Source organism: Eulemur rufifrons, chromosome 16 (genome assembly GCF_041146395.1).
Source record: "Eulemur rufifrons isolate Redbay chromosome 16, OSU_ERuf_1, whole genome shotgun sequence".
Taxonomy (NCBI): Eukaryota; Metazoa; Chordata; class Mammalia; order Primates; family Lemuridae; genus Eulemur; species Eulemur rufifrons.
Window position 1 is genome coordinate 58,265,839 of NC_090998.1, and position 19,690 is coordinate 58,285,528.

The 19,690-nt window shown below is 37.0% G+C and overlaps 1 protein-coding gene across 1 annotated transcript in view; it reads left to right on the forward strand.

Moving 5' to 3' along the window:
* Positions 1 to 19,690, forward strand: part of GLIPR1 (GLI pathogenesis related 1) — a 40,835-nt gene that overhangs the window by 14,985 nt on the left and 6,160 nt on the right. The window contains exons 3-5 of the mRNA XM_069489513.1: positions 193 to 438; positions 9,098 to 9,210; positions 17,478 to 17,563. Coding sequence (XP_069345614.1) covers positions 193 to 438; positions 9,098 to 9,210; positions 17,478 to 17,563 — 445 coding nt within the window. The remainder of the gene's footprint in view (positions 1 to 192; positions 439 to 9,097; positions 9,211 to 17,477; positions 17,564 to 19,690) is intronic.

Sequence of the window (19,690 nt, forward strand, 5' to 3'; positions counted from 1 at the left end):
TCTGGCCCTAGTCAATGCTTGAAGACCATATTTATAGAGGACCCATATGAAGTGTTTCCTTCTCTATTCTTGTCGTCACACCTCACATCTCGTATCTCATTCAAATTCACACTCTGCTCATCCTAGTTACATTTTGGGTAATAGGTTTCATTCTTGAGCTCCACCCCCATTGTTTAATATTTATTTTTGCAGACTTGGGACCCAGCACTAGCGCAAATTGCAAAAGCATGGGCCAAATATTGTCGGTTTGCACATAACGTACAGCTGAAGTCACCCCACAAGCTGCACCCAAACTTTACTTCGCTGGGAGAAAACATCTGGACTGGGTCTCTGTCCATCTTTTCCGTGTCTTCAGCCATCACAAGCTGGTATGATGAAATCCGGTACTATGACTTCAAGACTCGGAAATGCAATAAAGTCTGTGGCCATTACACTCAGGTACATATCTGCCCTATATTTTCTTGAAACTGTCTTTTCAAGTGTGAGGAGAAAATTGGAATCTGGGGTTAAGAAAATATATAGTAAGCTAGGGTACGTGTAAACATAAGGGAGTAGGGATTATGGGTTTACTTTAAAAATAATAAATGGGACAGTCTCCAATGCATGAGAAAACAGTGCTTGAAGAGTTTAGTTATGTGGACTAAACACATAGCAAGAAATATGTGAGGCCTACCAATATGAACAAGCTTTGAATAACTTTGATAACACCTATTCTCCCGTGGGGCTTTATTCCATTTATGAGTAATCACAGACCCTTATAAATGAATAGATTTCCAGATTCCAGCTGGCATGAGTTCTAAATGAAATTTGAGGCTGTTGTCTTGTGACTGTAAAATTGGGAAAAATAAGCTTTTCAGAAGCATCAATTCTTATTCTGATTCTTTCAAACATCAACTGAAAATCTGTATGCCAGGTACTGTGCCGCACAAGGAGGGGAAAAATCTTCAGTTCTAGCCCCAACGGAGAAGCCAAAATATAAAGTTATATAAACTGTCCTGTCCCCAAGATCCACATTATTGTTCCCCGTGGCCACATTCAGAGCCTCCCATTAAGATGTTTTTACTGAAGTTCATTTTGGCTCCCTAATTCTAGCTGAGGTTTAGAACACGATGGAAACAAACCCTGAGGTAGCATCTTCTGCAGTCTTCTTCAGACACTGACTCCCTATCTTGGCTACATTTTGTTTATTTACTTTTATTTCCTGCCAGTCCTTATCAAACCAAGAACTAAAGGTATTTAACTTGTATTTGACTGGCTTTCTGCACAAAAATCTGTTGCAATGAGGTATGAAGGCAAAACCATTTCTAACAATGTATTTACATTGAAATATTAGGTGGTTTTAAAGAGCAACATGTTAGAAAAACTCTACTTCTGCTCAGCCTTATACAGCCTCTGATCTCATTGGTGGTGTTTTAAGTAAACCAAGTTTTGCCCAGTTCTATGGATTATTATGAAGATAGAGAAAGGACTGATTTCAGTAAAAATTTTCACCTCAAAATTATTGTAAGCAAAGAGGGGCTATCAAATCATCTGTAGCATTGGTCTCTTTCTTGGAAATATTATAGAAATAGTTTCTCCTGAAGTTATTACATAAACCAACAATTTTGGTTTCTATCTGCAAATAAATTTGGCTGGAAAGTAAATTCCCTTAATTTCCAACAAGACCTAGGGAGTAAGACAGCTAAATCTAGATTGCCTACAAGGGGAACTTTGTACCATTTTGCATAGTGGTGTTTATCCAGAAATAATTACCAGTTTGAGGGTGCTTACTTTCATTTACTCAGTCTGTATTTAAGCTTCTATCCTGTGCCAGGTACTAGTGATATCTTAGTCCAAATTCCTTGGAAAACAGACCCTGAGATGATAGTTTATGAGCTACCACTTTATTAGGGTATAATCTCAGAGAAGTGAGAGTGAGAAGGAATAGCGGGTGAGACAGGGAAGGAGGGATATAGCTAGGAATGATCCCTGACCCTCTGGAATTGACCTTCTTTTTAGAGAGACATGTGTAAATGGATGTATTACAGTGCATGGTTCGTGCAATTTAGAGACGCTGAAAAAATGCCATGTGAGCAAAGAGGACAGAGCAATTTATCCAGTTAAAGGGAAGTGCAAAGGCTTCACACAGCAGAGGACAGCTGAATTTGTGCTTGAAAACTGGGTGAGAGTTTGTCAAATGAAAAGGAAAGGAAAGAGAATTCCAAGTAAAACTAGCAAGGTGCAGAAAGTACACAATAGGTTAAACGAGCCTGGTACTTGAGATGAATAGCAAGTAGCTCAGCATGCCAAATATAGAGAGGTCAGAAGACTGTTAAACTGACAACAGACTCCTAAACCGTGCTCATATATACAAGTTAAGACTCTCCATACAAGTTAAGACTCTCCACGTTCATGGTTCTGGGGAGTCAAAATAAGAGGAGAAAACTGGAGTTCATATTATATGTGCCTGAGATTTCACAGATAGCCCTCCCTAAATTACCTGAGCTTACTTGGAAAATCCCTTATATCTAGGGAAACAAGGAGGTCTAATATGTTGAACATGAGAAAACTCATTTTCTAAAATCCAGCTCCATGCATCCAGGTATCAAAACTCAAGTTGAGTGATCCTAACTTGTTCTCTGTAAGAGACCACTAGGTTCTACCCCCAACTTCAAAAGAGAGTCTTTCATCATGGAGAGAATGTCCAGAAACTCCCTGGGTCTGGAAACAGCAGCAGCAACCACATTTAAACGAGCATGGTGTTTAGCTCTCTATGTTGTAAGACTTCACCCAATTCTCACCACAAACCTGTAAGAGAGGTGGTAATAACCACAAGTGAATAAATAGGCTCAGAGAGATTAGGAAGTTGTTTCCCCAATGTTATTTAGCTAGTAAGAGAAAGAGTTCAGATATCAGATATGTTGTAAGGCTTAGATAATATAATGCATGTAAATTATCTAACAAAGTACTAGTATTTAGGAGGCATTAAACAAAGGTTAGATTCCTTCCATGAGCTAGTTTTCTAGCAATCATAATGGAAGAAAGATCTGATAGGTAGGTTAAAGACTCCCTTTTTTCATCCTTACAAGAAATCTTGCTAGGGGATTCAAGAGTACTCAGTTGCTAGAAAGTTTTAAATTCATGCTGGAAAGTTACCTTATATGGATATTATAACCTCCTACTTATCCTCATCTTTTATTGAAAAATCAAGCTATTTGCATATTTTGGCTGATGATAGGCAAATGTACAGAATAAAGAAAATAGGTTCAGATCCATTATCTCCTCCTAGCAGGTATGATATTTCTTGACGTGTTAATTCAACACTTTAGCTTTGTCTTCACTGGAGATAGACAGGCATTGAGGAGGAATTCTGGCATATTAATATGGAAGATTAATATAATTAGATATTCTGTTGATGAGGGTTCAGCTTTGCAAAGTTTGGGAATAGCTTGATTAAAGTATCTGGGTGAGGTAACAGATTACTTGGGTTTGACAGTGCTAGAACTTCCCACTAGATGGCATTGTTGATCTTATTTTGGTTTTTATCTCCTCCCTCCAACTCTACCCTCTTGAAATTTTTATTTTACATTCTCATAGAACCAATGGAAATGTGATGTTTCCCAATTTCTCTAGCAAGTTTCATATATGTGACAATGTTACCATACTCTTAATAATGAACCAGATGGACTCATAATGAGAACTGAAAGAAGTTGGTGAGAAGGGGCTGTTACCCTAGAGGCTAACAGAGGGAGACATGTCCCTCCCCTCTGGGTTTCCCAGATGCAATGCTTTTATTAGAAAAGTATAGAGAGTGGTTTCTTATTCTGGAGGACTTGCTAAAAGAGAAAATAATTTGAAAGCCTCTTGCTAATGGCATGGACTATCCTCACAGTACTTTGTGGCCAGGCAGAACTGGCCAATTTCCAATCTCTCATCTATAAAAATAGGAGCAGTAGCACCTATTTATTGAGTTGTTAAGGATTAAACATGATATTGCATGTGAAGTGCTTACCACTACACCTGCACTAAATTCTCAATGAGTAGCTCTTATTATTTCTTATAATTATGATTTTTGCCATATTAAAAGAAAACATACAAAGAAATCTGCCTGATAAAAAATGAACAGTATTAAAAATTATAAAGAGGAAGTGTATTAGTGTTAAGAGAATGAAACATGAACATTTGCCAAGTGCTTGCTATATTCTAGAAGCTCATTCAAAACTATGAAATAAGCCTGTGGAGTTGGTATTGTTATTATCCTCAATTAATAGATTAGGAAGCTAAGGCCAAGGTCACACAGTAAGTGGGAAAGCTGAATATGAACTTAGGCTTTATAGCTTCAAAACCCACAAGTTTAACCAAGAGCCATAATGTCCATAAAGCTTTTAAAAAGAGACCACTTGACTGGATATTGCATGTAGTACATCCACATAATAAATATTCCTCAGCAATAAAAAGGAATGCGAACTAATGAATACAACAATATGAGATAATCTCAAATGCTTGTGCTAAGTGAAAGAAGCTAGATTCAAAATGCTACATTTAAACTGATTCCATTTGTATAATATTCTGGAAAAGGCAAAACTATAGGAACTGAAAACAGATTAGTGATTACTGTGAATGGGTCTGGAGTTGGAGGTGAACCACAAAGCGTGGCCACAAGGGAACTTTCTGAGGTGATAGAAATGCTCTATATCTTGAATATGGTAGTGGCTACACAATTGTATGCTTTTGTCAAAATTCATAGACATATACACCTAAAAAGAATGAATTTTACTGTATGTTAATTATACCCTAATACACCTGATTTTTTAAGAAAGAGACTAATTAAAGCACAAAATGAATGATAACTAACAGTTGCACACTTTTGGAAAAAAGCATTAAGGTGGAGGAAGGACCCAGAAGTTAAGAATACTTGAGATACAGCACTATAGAAGAAAGTGTTCACAGGCAAAAGGATAAAAACATAAAACAAGCTAAGCCAATAGTAAAAGGAATAGAGACAACACTGAATGTAGTTAGCTTGTGTAAGAATCACCTGAGGAAGTTGTTAAAATATACATTCCAGAAACAATTCCAGTGACTCTCATTCCGTAGGTCTGAGATGGGCCCAGAGATCTGCATTTTAAACAAAGCACCTGAGTCAAAGCACTTTGAGATCTGTGAACAAAAATTAAGAAATTTTTAAAATAAAACAAAAACAAGTGGAAAGTAAACGTTCAAGTGCAAAGATCAAATCTAAGAATTAACAGCTCCCATAAAGCCAGGCTCTCTTGAGATAGAGGCCTCAGCCACTTCATTGTTTGTCCGGCTGGGGTCCCCTGCAGGTATTCCTGGGTATAAAGAAAGCCTTCTGGGGAACACCCATTTAGATCACAGAGTAGGGAGGTGGGCTGTCTTCTGCCAAAGAAGGGCACCCTCCCCACTTGCCAAGCCAAGGAAGAGGCAGCCTGCAAAGAGCAGCAGCCCCCCGTGATGTGTTCTACCTACCACCTCCTACCCCACCTTTAAACCTTAGAGAAGTTAAGACTTCATCCTCACCTCCCCTCTTCCCTCACTGTATACTCTCTCAGCATGGAGCTCTTTGCTTTTTTCTTTTTCTTTGTTAATTAAACTTGCTCTTTTTCTGCAGCCACACTGGTTTGGTTTCAGTCCTGTAAATAAGTCTTTCCCACCTTAGGTTCACACAAGGTGTTTCCGGCTGCTGGAAGACTTCTCATGGCCCTCGAAGCAGTTCATCCCAGCTCTGCCTCCATGTCGCTTCCCCACAGAAGGGCCTATGCTCTACACACCCTTAGCACCCTCCACTTTCCCTTCACAATGGCCCAAACCCTTGTCTGATGGTTTCGTGACTGCTTTTCTCTACGTTTTGTGAAGGCACCCACTGGTTGTAGTTCATTCACCTTTGCGTCCCCCATGTTTGGCACAATTCTTTCACAAAGTTGCTCAAAAACTTTTTGAGTTAAAAATAATTTAAAATGTAATTTGGTACTGCTATAAAAAGGAGTGCTTCTAATTGCTGCCTTGTGTTCAGCTTTAAATACTTTCTTTAGGCTTTTATGACACCAAACACTCTTGTCAAGATGGGCTATATAATCTGTGAAGCCCAGTGAAAAATGAAAACGGATCTTTTGTTCAAAAAGCAAGGGGAAAAGTATCACTAACAGTGCTAAAGTATACAATAGCATTAATTTGAACCAAGAATGGAGCTCTTTTGAGCACTGGATCCAGTGTGACTGCACAGGCCACTCTCCTGTGGAGCCGGTTCTGTTCTTCATTTCCCTGCTGTGTCACTGACCTCTCTTTCTCAGTCTACTTTGCTGGTTGTTCTCATGTTTGTTTTCTTTATCCCCAGTTCTCATTTACTTTTCTATCTAGTATCTTGGCCTGTGCGATCTAATCTAGTCCCACGTCTTCCAGATTTGCATCTCTAGCCTTACCCTGTCCTCTGAACTACAGCAGCCTAGTCAGTCTGCACATGGATGTCTAACAGGCATCTCGAATCAATGTGTTCTGAGCAGAACCCCTTGCCCATGCTCCCACGCACCCTCCTCCTTCCCCAGTTTTCTCCATCTCACTAAATGTTGCTCAGGCCCCAAACCAAAACTTTATTTTTTTCTTTCCCTCTTACCCCACAGTCAAAACAAAACCACATCCTTTTAGCTTTACCTCTAAGCTGAGCCATGAACCTAATCAATTCTCAGGAATTTCACTGCCATCATCCAAGTATGAGTCGCCATCTTCTCATTCTTGCCCCACTGAAACAGCCTCCAAAATAGCCTCTTTTTTCCCTTACTCTTCTCAGTCTATTTACTTCAGAACCACTGTGAAGTGATCTTTCTAAGACATGAAAAAGAGCATTATCATTTACCTTCATGAATCTCATGATCTGTTCCTCTGCCTCTGGCCTCACTGCCTACGACTCTCCTCTCCCCATCAGAGCCTGGCTCTACTTGCCTTCTTCCTGCCAGGCAAATGAGCCTGCTATAGTTAGGTTTGTTTGGCCTCTCCAGGTCTCATGTTGAAATTTTTTTTTTTTTTTTTTTTTTTTTTTTTTTTTTGAGACAGAGTCACACTCTGTTGCCTGGGCTAGAGTGCTGTGGCATCAGCCTAGCTCACAGCAACCTCAAACTCCTGGGCTTAAGCGATCCTACTGCCTCAGCCTCCCGAGTAGCTGGGACTACAGGCATGCGCCACCATGCCCGGCTAATTTTTTCTATATATATATTTTTAGCTGTCCATATAATTTCTTTCTAATTTTAGTAGAGACGGGGTCTCGCTCTTGCTCAGGCTGGTCTCAAACTCCTGAGCTCAAACAATCCACCCACCTTGGCCTCCCAGAGTGCTAGGATTACAGGCGTGAGCCACCGCACCCGGCCTCATGTTGAAATTTGATCCCTGTAAGGGTGAGGGGAAACTTGTCCTTTCTCCTGAAAGTTTGCTGAAGGATCAACTCATAATTAAGGTAGATTAGTAAGAGAAAGGTTTATTTTTACCATGCTCATGGGGAGAATCACAGAGTGATTACTCAATATCCCAGTGAAGTTCAGATATTTTTTATACCTGTCCTTTTGGAGGGGAGGGGGAGATGAGGAGTACAGGTAATTCTGTTTAGGGGCAACAAATGGTGCTAGAGAGGATAAATGCATGGGGGAAACGGATTGACTTGTAAATGATTCTCTTTGCAAATTACAGTAACCTGAGCAAATTAAATTAACCTGGGAGGCATTATATTTCAATGATTTGGGCCAGGTCTGATTGCATTCTTGATCCTCCTTCCTGCAATATATTGAGATAACAGGGAGAGGAAGGGAAGACAATTGCCCCCTTTGATCTTTTAATCAGGTCAGTCCAGTTTATGCAGACAGAGGGAAAGCCCCTTCCAATGCTTTGTGATCTTGAATGGTCTTTAATTAAAAATATTCTGTGTGTTGGGCTAGGTGGCTCATGCCTGTAGTCCTAGCACTCTGTGAGGCCAAGGTGGGAGGATCACTTGAGGTCAGGGATCCAAGAGCAGTCTGAGCAAGAGCGTGACCCCACCTCTACTAAAAATAGAAAAAATAAGCCAAGTGTGGTGGTGCACACCTGTAGTCCCAGCTACTCGGGAGGCTGAGGCAAGAGGATCACTTGAGCCCAGGAGTTTGAGATTGCTGTGAGCTAGGCTGGTGCCAGAGCACTCTAGACTGGGTGACAGAGCAAGACTCTGTCTCAAGAAATATAAAAAAATATTCTTCATACCAAGGAGTCATATTTTGAGGTGAAATTTCCTGAGCTCCTTCATCCCCAATGTTGGAGGTGGGGACTAATGAGAGGTGTTTGGGTCATGGGGGGGTAGATCCTTTGTTAAAGGCTTGGTGCAGTCCTCACAGTAATCAGTGAGTTCTCACTCTATTAGTTCCTCTTAGTGCTGGTTGTTAAAAAGAGCCTGGCATGTCCCTCCACGCTCTATGGCTGCCTTTCTCTTGCCCTGTGATCTCTGCATACACTTGTTTCCATTCGCTTACCGCCATGAGTGGAAGCTGTCTGAGGTGCTCACCAGAAGCAGATGCTGGTTCCATGCTTCTTGTATAGCCAGCAGAACTGTGAGCCAAATAAACCTAGTTTCTCTGTAAATTAGCCAGCCTCAGGTATTCCTTTATAGCAACACAAAATGGACTAAGACAGGGCCTTTCCCCAAGGTGTTATCTCTGCATGGAATGCTCTTCCTCTGTCATTAGGTCTCCTGAATGTTTATCCTAAGTGCTGCATCCTCATTGTTCAAGCCTCAGTTTAAATGCCTCTTCAGAGATGTCTTCCCTAAACATCCAGTTAAATCACTGGAGAGTGACACTGATCACTCTCTGTTGCAGTACTCTGTTTCTTCATTGTGCTTTCAAAAATTAGCTTAGTTATTACATATGTGTCTATTTGACACGTATCACACATGCACACATATACACATCCCAATAATAGTAATAACAAGTCTTGTTTCCACCTGAATTCTGAGTACCTAAAACTTTCCTGGTTATAAGTGCTCTAGCTGGAGTGAATATACCTCACCATGTGTATGAAGGGTAATCATACCCAAATGTTGATTTTATTGTTTCTCTCTCTGTTAAAAATCCTTATTTCCTTTCAGGTTGTTTGGGCAGATAGTTACAAAGTTGGCTGTGCAGTACAATTTTGCGCTAAAGTTTCTGGCTTTGAAAGTCTTTCCAGGGGAGCACATTTTATATGCAACTATGGACCAGCGTAAGTGCCTGAATAAATCTCTTTCTTAAAATAATTCTATTTTAAAAGAATTTATCTTCATTATAGAAAATATGAATAACAAAACATAAAGAAAATTAATATAACCCTTAATTCCTCTGTCCAGAGATCTACTTTATTAACATTCTGGTACATTTTTCTATGTATATGTGTGTATACACCCTTTATATATACTACATAAATATACATTTTTAAGAATAGCAAAACTGGCCGGGCAAGGTGGCTCATGCCTGCAATCCTAGCACTTTGGGAGGCCAAGGTGGGGGCATTGCTTAAGGCCAGAAGCTCAAGACCAGCCTGAGGAAGAGCAAGACTCTATCTCTACAAAACGTAGAAAAATTATCTGGGCATGGTGGCGTGTGCCTGTAGTCCTGGCTACTCAGGAGGCTGAGGCAGGAGGATCGCTCTTGAGCCCAGAAGTTTGAGTTTGAGGCTGTGGTGAACTATAATGATCCCATTGCACTCTAGCCTGGGTGACAGAGTGAGACCCTGTCTCAAAAAAAAAATGAAAAGGAAAATAGCAAGACTAAAATATTTGTCAGGAATTTAAATTAATTTGATATGGCAATAACAGCACAAAATAGGGGGACTGATGTTACTTTATATTTACTGGTTTATTAAAAACTTGGCAGTGTTTACACAACTTTCAAAACAAAAAGATCTACAAGTTGCGTTTATCGCTTTATGTAACTTACTTACTTTTGACAGTTCTGTCCTTAAAATGCATTCAGCTTTCCCCCTTTGGGAAATAGGGAAGATACGTGATCCCCCTCCCACTGTCTTTCAACTTGTATATGTGTGCTTGCGTGTCATGCACATATTTAGAAAACTGTAATCATTCTGGAAATACACATTTTCTATTTTTTAACTAAAATTATACCATGAACATTTTTCACTTTATTAAAATTTTTTTTCCCTCTGGGAGCACAAAACAAGGAACTTTATTAAAATTTTAAACATGATTTTAATAATTATAAAAACAATGACAGATATCTATTGTATAATGCTTACAATGTGCCAAGCCCTGTTTAAGTGCTTCACATATATTAACTTATTTAATATCTATAAAAAGTTTATAATTCCTATTATTATCATCCCTGTTTTGCAAATGAGAAAAGTGAGGCACATATGGGGTGAGTAACCTGCCCAGGTTCCTGTAGCAGTGAATGTCATAGCTGCACTTCGATCTGGCTTCAGAGTCTGTACTCTTGATAGTAACACAACAGTTCATCGTATTGAAGAATTTAGATTGTTTCCTGTATTTTCTTTTAACATGTAGTGAACAACTTTGTGTATAAATCTTGAGTAACTTCTATTTTCCTATAATTCCTAGAAATGATACTAGTACATAAAGAGTGTGATCATTTTTGTATTTTTTTATAAAATACATGTTGCTAAATTATACTCCACTATTATATCAATGTATACTTCATCAGTACTGGGCATTATAAATTCTTAGTATTTTTTAATTTAATAGAAAATGATAATTCATTTGTTTTCTTTTGCATCTCTTCAATTACTAGTGGTTATACATTTTTCACATAACTGTCTATTCACATTCCTTTGGTAAATAATGTGATCTGCTCATTTTTATTTTTTTAAATTTTTTATTTTTAATTGATGCATAATAGATGTACATAGTTTCAGGGTACACGTGATAATTTAACACATTCATAAAATTTGTAAAGATCAAATCAGTGTACTTGGAATATTCATCACCTTAAATATTTTTCTTTACTTTATGCTAGAATCATTGAAATTCTCTTCTATTTTCAAATGTATGATAGATTATTGTAAACCATAGTCACCCTACTGATCTATTTAATGATACGTCTTGTTTCTTTTATCAAACTGTCCATTTGTATCTATTAATTAACTGCTCTTCATACCTCTCTACCCTTTTACCCTTCTCTGCCTCTGGTAACCACCAATCTATGTCTTCCTTACATCCACTTTTTTAGTTCCCATATATAAGTGAAAACATGTGATATTTGTCTTTCTGTGTTTGGCTTATTTCACTTAATATAATAACTTCCAGTTCCATTCATGTTGCTGAAGATGACAAGATTTCATTCATTTTTATGGATGAATAATAATGGAAATTGTGTATATGTACCACATTTTCTTTATCCATTCATCCATTGATGGGCACTTAGGTTGATTTGATATTTTAGCTATTGTGGATAGTGCTGCAATAAACATGGGAGTGCAGATGTCTTTTTAATATATGGATTTCCTTTCTTTTGTGTATATATATATATGTAGTAATGGAATTGCTGGATCATATGATAGTTCTACTTTTAGTTTTTTGAGGAACCTCCATAATGTTCTCCATAGTGGCTATACTAATTTACATTCCTACCAGCAATGTACTAGAATTCTCCCTTTCTCCACATTCTCACCAGCATGAATTATTCTCTTTTTGATAAAAGCTATTGTAACGGCAGTAAGATGATATCTCATTGTAGTTTTGATTTGCACTTCTCTGATGATTAGTGATGTTGAACATTTTTTAATATACCTGTTGGCCATTTATATGTATTCTTTGGAGAAATGTCTGTTCAGATCTTTTGCCCATTTTTAATTGTATTATCTGTTTTTCTGCTATTGAGTTGTTTGAACTCCTTATATATTCTGGTTATTAATCCCTTGTCAAATGGTTAGTTTACAAATATTTTCTCCCATTCTGTGGATTATCTCTTCGTTTTATGGTTTCCTTTGCTGTGCAAAAACTTTCTGAGGTTCCTCTTGTTACTGATTTCTAGTTTTATTCCATTGTGGTCAGAAAAGATACCTGATATGATTTCTACTTTTTTTGAACTTGTTCAGACTTTTTTGTGGCCAAACATATGGTCTATTCTGAAGAATGTTGCATGTGCTGATTAAAAGAATGTGTATTCTGCAACATTTGGGTGAAATGTTCTGTAAATGTCAGTTAGGCCTATTATGTCTAGTGTGTAATTTAATATTGATGTTTCTTTGTTGATTTCTTGTCTGTATGATCTGTCCATTACTGAGAGAGGGGTGTTAAAGTCCCCTCCATTATTATATTGTAGGCTATCTCTCCCTTCAGGTCTACTAATGTTTGCTTTATTTACTTGGGATCTCCAGTGAGGGGTGCATAGATATTTAAAACTGTTATATCCTCTTGCTGAATTGACCCATTTATCATTATGTAGTGACCTTCTTTGTCTCTTTTTAAAGTCTTTGATTTGTAGTCTATTTTATCTAAGTATAACTACTGCTGCTCTTTTTTGGTTTCCAGTTGCATGGAATATGTTTTTCCACACCTTTATGTGCCTTTATAGGTAAAGCAGGTTTCTCATATTCAACACATGGTTGGACCTTGTTTCTTTACCCCTTCAGTCACTCTGTGACTTTTAATTGGACAATTGAGTCCATTTATATTCAATGTTATTTTTGATACGTAAGGACTTACTACTACCATTTTGTTTGCTTGTTTTCTGGTTGTTTCGTAACTCATCTCCTTTTGTTTCTTACTATCTTCCTTTGTGGTTAAGTGATTTTCTCTGGGAGTATGTTTTAACCTATTGTTTTTTATTTGTCATGAACCTATTTATAGGTCTTTGCATTGTGATTACTAATATGCTTATAAAAATTATCTCATAGATATAACAAGTTATTTTAAAGAGATGACAACTTAGATTACAAAGAATAAAAACAAAAAATGAGAAAAAATCTTCAACACTTTAACTGTATCTCTTTCATATATTTTTACTTGTCTCAATTTACATATTTTTATATTACCTACCTCTTAACAGGTTGCTATAACTTATTATTTCTATTAGATTTGTCCTTTGGGATTCATACCAGAGTTATGAGTGGATGTCATAACACAAATATCACAATTACAGTATTAAACTATTCTTAGTTTGTCTGTGTACTTCATTTTATCAATGAATTTTATACCTTCAGATGTTTGGGGTTTGGTTTTGTTTTGTTTCGTTTTTGCATGTTAGGGTGTTTTTCTCTTCCAGATTGAAGGAACTCCCTTTAGTATTTCTTAAGACAAGTCTGGTAGTATGCAGTGAATTCTCTCAACTTTTGTTTGTCGGGAAAAGACTTTATCTCTTCTTCATATCTGAAGGATCATTTTGGAGGATTCAATTTTCATGGATGACAGTTTTTTTTTCTTTCACACTTTGAAAATGTCATTCCATTCCCTACTGGCCTATATGGTTGAAAAGTCTGTTGCCAGATGAATTGACACTTCTTTATATGTTGTTTTCTTCTTTTCTCTTGCTGCTTTCAGGATTCCCTTTGTCCTTGATCTTTGTTTTTGATTATTATATGCCTTGGAATAGTCTTATTTGGGTCAAATATGTTTGGTGTTCTCTGTTCTTCCTATACCTGAATATTTAGATATTTCTCAGGTTTTGGAAAGTTTTCTGTTGTTATTTCTTTGAAGAAGATTTCTACCCCTTGCTCTTGCTCAACTTCCTCTTGAATATCTATAATTCTTAAATTTGGTCTTTTGAGATAATTTTGTATATCTTGTGTGCAGTCTTCATTGCTTTTCAATCTTTTCTTCCTCTATGTATTTTCAAATAGCCTGTCTTTAAGTTCATTGATTCTTTCCTCTACTTCATCCATTCTGCTGTTGAGAGCCTCTAATGAATTTTTCAGTTCAGCAAATGTATTTGTTAGTTTTAATGTTTCTGTTGTTTTTAATTATTATTTCAATCTCATTGTTAAATTTCTCTGATAAATTTTTGAATTGCTTTTCTCTCTTAGCTTGGAGATCACTGAGTTTCCTTAAAGCTAGTATTTTGAATTCTTGGTCAGAGAGCTCACTTATCACCATCTCCTTAGGTTTCCTGACTAGTTCCTTGCTTTGTCTGTCGAGGTCATGGCTCCCTGTTTGCAGTTGTTTTCTTACAGATATACATCTACGTATTTTCATTGAAGGATTATTTACCCCAGTCTTCTTTGTCTGGCTTGTTTTTGGTTTCAGTTTTTTGAGACAGGGTCTCCCTATATTCACCAGGCTGGTCTCAAACTCCTGGTCCCATGCAATCCTCCTACCTCAGCTTCCTAAAATGCTGGGATTATGGGCATGAAAAACCATGCCCAGCTACTTGTTTGGGGTTTTATTGAATATATTTGCTTAGAAGTTCTTTATTGCTAGGTCACTGCCTCCTTTTTGGCTCCAGTTGGCACCTTAAGCTCATGTTCACTGTCAGAGCACTGCCCTTCTCAAAGGATAGAGGTCCCAAAGGGGATTTCCTGGCAGTGTGAGAAGGCTAGCTAGGGGTTTTTGCCCAGGGAACCTATGAGACAAATCTCCTACAGCATGGTGCCACCGAACAGCCACTCTGATTAAGCATCTCCTTTGGCTGAGTTACAAAGTAGAGTTTCCAGGACTGGGATTGTTAATCCCTCCTCACTTTGTCTCTGACTGTCCTCAGGGATACTTCTCCCTTCAGACACTGGCAATGATTCCCGTGAGTTAAGGCAGGAGAGATCTTCTGCCAGGGAACCCAAAATGATGGGAAAGCTTGTTGTCTCCTTGATTCTCACCTTTTCCAGAATAAAAGCAGTGAGTTGGGGGAAATTTTTCCATGTGCTTTATGTTGGGCAGAATGTTTGTGGGGGGGCATACTGGATGTGGAAGTCTGATTCTTGTACCATCTGCTCAGAATATTTTCATTTCTCTGTGGCATTGGGAACTGTCTCATCTTCCTATCTTTAGATCTTTACTGGATTAGTGGGGGAGAGGATTATAGCACAGAAGAGGTAATAACCTTGACTACAAGATAGTAAGTACAATACCTAGCGTGCTTTGGCTACCACTGTCCTGATGACCCTTATTCTATATTTATCTCTTTCTTTAAAAATCTGTCTTCTCTCTTCCCCAGCGTCCCAAGGCCCCACCCCTCTTATTTCTCAGTCTACAAAGGGAAACACTAAAACTTCCTGCTTCTTTATGGAAAAGAATACTTTAAGTCACTTTGTGTTAATCACTCCCATCTAGACAAACCCAGGCCTTTCCAGTAGCATGTTTTTCCCAAGATGAATTCTACCATTTCCTTAGAACTGACAACTACTTTTTTTTTAGTCTTTGTTTTGTTTTGTTTGTTTCATTTTTTTTGAGACTGAGTCTTCCTCTGTTGCCTTGGCTAGAGTTCAGTGGTGTCATCATAGCTTACCCTAACCTCAAACTCCTGGGCTCAAGTGATCCTCCTGCCTCAGCCTCCCAAGTAGCTGGGACTACAGGAGCATGCCACCATGCCTAGCTAATTTTTTTTTGTTGTTAGTAGACACGGGATCTCACTCTTGCTCAGGCTGGTCTTGAACTCTGGAGCTAAAGTGTTCTTACTGCCTGGGCCTCCTGGAGTGCTAGGATTACAGGCATGAGCCACTGCGCCTGGTCTTAGCTTTATTTTAAGAAGGATTTTTCCCCCCTCTCCTTTACAGTTTGGAATGCGCAATTAAAGAATGAAGTATCATAAATGATTTTGTTAAAACCATTCTAGAACTTCAACCACTTAATGAGTATTGTGCTTTTTAACAATGAAAGATATTACAATGATTAATGTCTATTTTGGACATCTTTTGTATTTATTAAAAAAATTTCTACCATGTTACATTGACTTTTTCCAAGTGCTTGGTAATTATTAGCTATCAGTCATCTTGCATCTTTTATGCAAAACAAATTGTACTTTAAAAATTTCCTCATGTCTCTTGTTATTTATTTATTTATTGTAAGTACAGGATAATTTAATTTTCTGAAGAAACTTAAAATAACTTGGAGCCAAATGAGATTAGAACATATATTTTGGGTTGGAAATGAAGTGTTATTACAAAATTGTGCCTCTATTAGGAGAGTTCTTAACTTTGGAGGTAAATGTATAGTATCGGGAAGAGGAAGCAATGTACTGGGATTAGAAGAAAGTTCTATCTTTATTTTCACTAACCTCTACTGAAAATAACATTTCCTTTCATTGTGAAGGCAACACTCCACGGCCATATTATTAATAGCAATAACTGTTACTCTGAATTAGTGGTATCTTTATCTTTGTAAATATCACTGATATTTTCATATCATATTCTAATTGCTGCAGAGGTATGAAAATTTAGTTTATGATCATTACTACTTTGAAATTAATAGTCCCTGGCTAGATTTTATCTAATAATAGAGAAACACCTACTACTATATTACAAATCTTTTTTAAAACATTTTGATAACTTTCAATTTAATTGGTTTCCTTTATAATCCTATGTATTTTATTCTATGCATTTAAAAACGAACTACATTCAGAAAGAATTAGTTCATAGGCCCCACCAGACTGCTAAAAGTTACCATGATACAAAAAAGTTAAGAACTTCTTCCAAAAGTAGGGCTCAAAAAAAGATTAGTGCAATGTCAGTTTCGTTGATATAAATGTACAGCCTTTCACCATTACTCCTCTGAGATATTTATGGGGATATAAAATGGATATAAATGTTATGTGAAATAAAGTATCATTTCACTTTCCAGTCTGTGATTTTGGTCAATTACTTGTATTTTGTGCCTCAACTTCTAGCTATATAATGGGGATAAATAAACAATAGTACCTTCTTCATAGGATTGTTAAGATTATTCTATTCAAGGGTGCATAAGTGCTCAGTAATTATTAGCTATTGGTCATATCACATATTTTATGTAAAAAGAAATTGTACTTTAAAAAATTCCCCAAGTCTCTTGTTATTTATTTATTTTTGGAAAGGCAATTACCCCCTAGCCAAATGGCTTCTATCCAGTAAAAACTATGGAGTCTTGGTAGACTAAAGAAAGTAAATGTGGGTCATCACAGCTTTTCTAAGATGGATAGTTTTTTGGATGGCAGTTATCATATAGGTCAGAGGGTAGGTGGAAGGAGCATTGTCCTGGAGTTGGACAAATCTAGGTTTCCTCCTGACTCTGACATGTATAAATTATGATTTGGGGCATGTTACTAATGTCTTATATCCTTAGTTTCCTTATCTGTAAAACAGAAATAAAAAATTCCTCCCAGAGCTATTATAATTAGATGATGGAGATTAAAACATGGGTTCATAGACATAGATATATAGAATGGACTCTGCAAATACTAGCAGCCTTTCATTTCTGCTTTCCTCTCTTCACTTCTATTCCAACCCTCCAAATCTTTGGACTTCCAACTTCAATTCTGTTGGATGTAGTTAAGGATTCATAGTAGTATATTGCAATTTAAAAAATTTCTAATGCACAGTCTTCTACTTTACAGAGGGAATTACCCAACATGGCCATATAAGAAAGGGGCCACTTGCAGTGCCTGCCGCAAGAATGACAAGTGTTTGGACAATCTCTGTGGTGAGTAAAAGAAACAATCTAACAATAGGACAATGTAATAGGAATTACTGTAACTTTCTTCAGAATTAAGAATGCAAAGGTTTGTTTTATTCTAATAGCTATTTTCAAGGAAACTGGCATCAAATTGCAATCAAACCAATGGCTTACTGTTCTAGGAATGAATATATGATTAATATAAATTTAAGAAAGCAAATCATATCTTTCTTGTTTGTTTGTTATTTTAAAAATATTAGTGGCATACAAGTTATTTTTTACATAGATAGCTTTTATAATGTTTACGTCAGAGCTTTTAGTGTGCTCATCACCCCTACTTTCCTGCCTCCTCCCTCCGTCTTGATTTCCAGTGACTTTTACTTGTCTTTGTGCCCATTGATTAGTTCGAAAATTATTAGAGAGTACATATGGTGTTTGCTTTTCCATTCCTGAATAATAGTCACCTAGAATAATAGTCTCCAGTTCCATCCAAATTACTACAAAAGACATTAATTTATTCCTTTCTATGGCTGAGTATGACTCCATGGTGTGTGTGTGTGTGTGTGTGTGTGTGTATATATACACACCACATTTTGTTAATCCACTCATGAATTGATGGGGATTGGCCTTAGGTTAATTTCACATCTTTATGATTGTGAATTGTGCTGCAATAAACATTCAAGTGCAGTTGTCTTTTTGATAAAACGACTTCTTTTCCTTTGGGTAGATACCCACTAGTGGGATTGTTGGGTCAAATGATAAGTTTATATTTATTTCTTTGAGAAATCTCCATGGAGGTTGTACTAATTTGCAGTTCCACAGTGTGGAATTCCTTTCTCTCTGCATACACCAGTATCTACTGTTTTTTGACTCTTTAATAATGCCCACTCTGAGAGGGGTAAGGTGATATCTCATTGTAGTTTTAATTTGCATTTCCCTGATGATGAGTGATGTTGAGAATATTTTCATATGTTTGTTTGGCCATTTGTCTCTCTTCTTTTGAAGTGCTTCTGTTCATTTGTACACTGTCTTTTGTACACTTTTTAATGAAATGGATTGTTTTCTTGGTGATTTGTTGGAGTTCTCTGTAGATTCTGGATATTAGTAGCCTTTATCAGATGTAGAGTTTGCAATTTTTTTCTCCCATTCTGTAGGTTGTCCATTTGTTCTCTTATTTCCTTTGCTGTGCAAAAGCTTTTTAATTTAATCAAGTCACATTTATTTTTGCTGTTGCTATAATTGCCTTTAGGGTCTTAGTCATGGTTTTTTGCCTAGGCCAATATCTAGAAGAGTTTTTCCTATATTTTCTTCTAGAATTTTTGCGATTTCATGTTTTACATTTAAGTCTTTTATACATCTTGAATTAATTTTTATAAATGGTGAGAGATGGGATTCCTGTTTCATTCTTCTGCATGTGGCTATCCAATTTTCCCAGCACCATTTATTACATAAGGCTTCCGTTCCCCAGTATATGTTATTACCTGCTTTGTCAAAGATAAGTTGGTTGTAAGTAGGTCATTTTATATCTGGGTTCTCTGTTCTGTTCCATTGGTTTATGTTTCAATTTGTTGTACCTATATCATGCTATTTTGTTTACTATTATCTTGTAGCATAGTTTGAAGTCTGGTAATGTGATGGCTCCAGATTTATTCTTTTTGCTTAAGATTGTTTTGGCTGTTCAGGTTCATTTTGTTTCCAAATGAAGCATAGAATTATTTTTTCTAGATCTGTAAAATATGTTGTTGGTATTTTGATTGGGATTGAGTTGAATCTGTATATCACTTTAGGTGCATTTTAACAATATTGATTCTACCAACCCATAAGCATGATATGCTTTTCCATTTGTTTGTGTCATCTGCAATTTCTTTCCTCAGTGTTTCATAGTTTTCCTTGTAGAGGTCTTTCACCTCCTTAAGTATATTCCTAAATATTTGATTTCCTTTGGAGCAATTGCGAATAGTACTGAGACTTTGATTTGACTCTCAGTTTGACTGTTATTGGTATGTAGAAATGCTACTGAATTGTGTACATTGTTTATATAACATGACACTTTGCTGAATTTGTTTATCAATTCCATGAGTCTCTTGGTGGAATCTTTGGGATTATCTAGATACAATATCACATTGCCAGTGAAAAGCTGTAATTTGACCATCT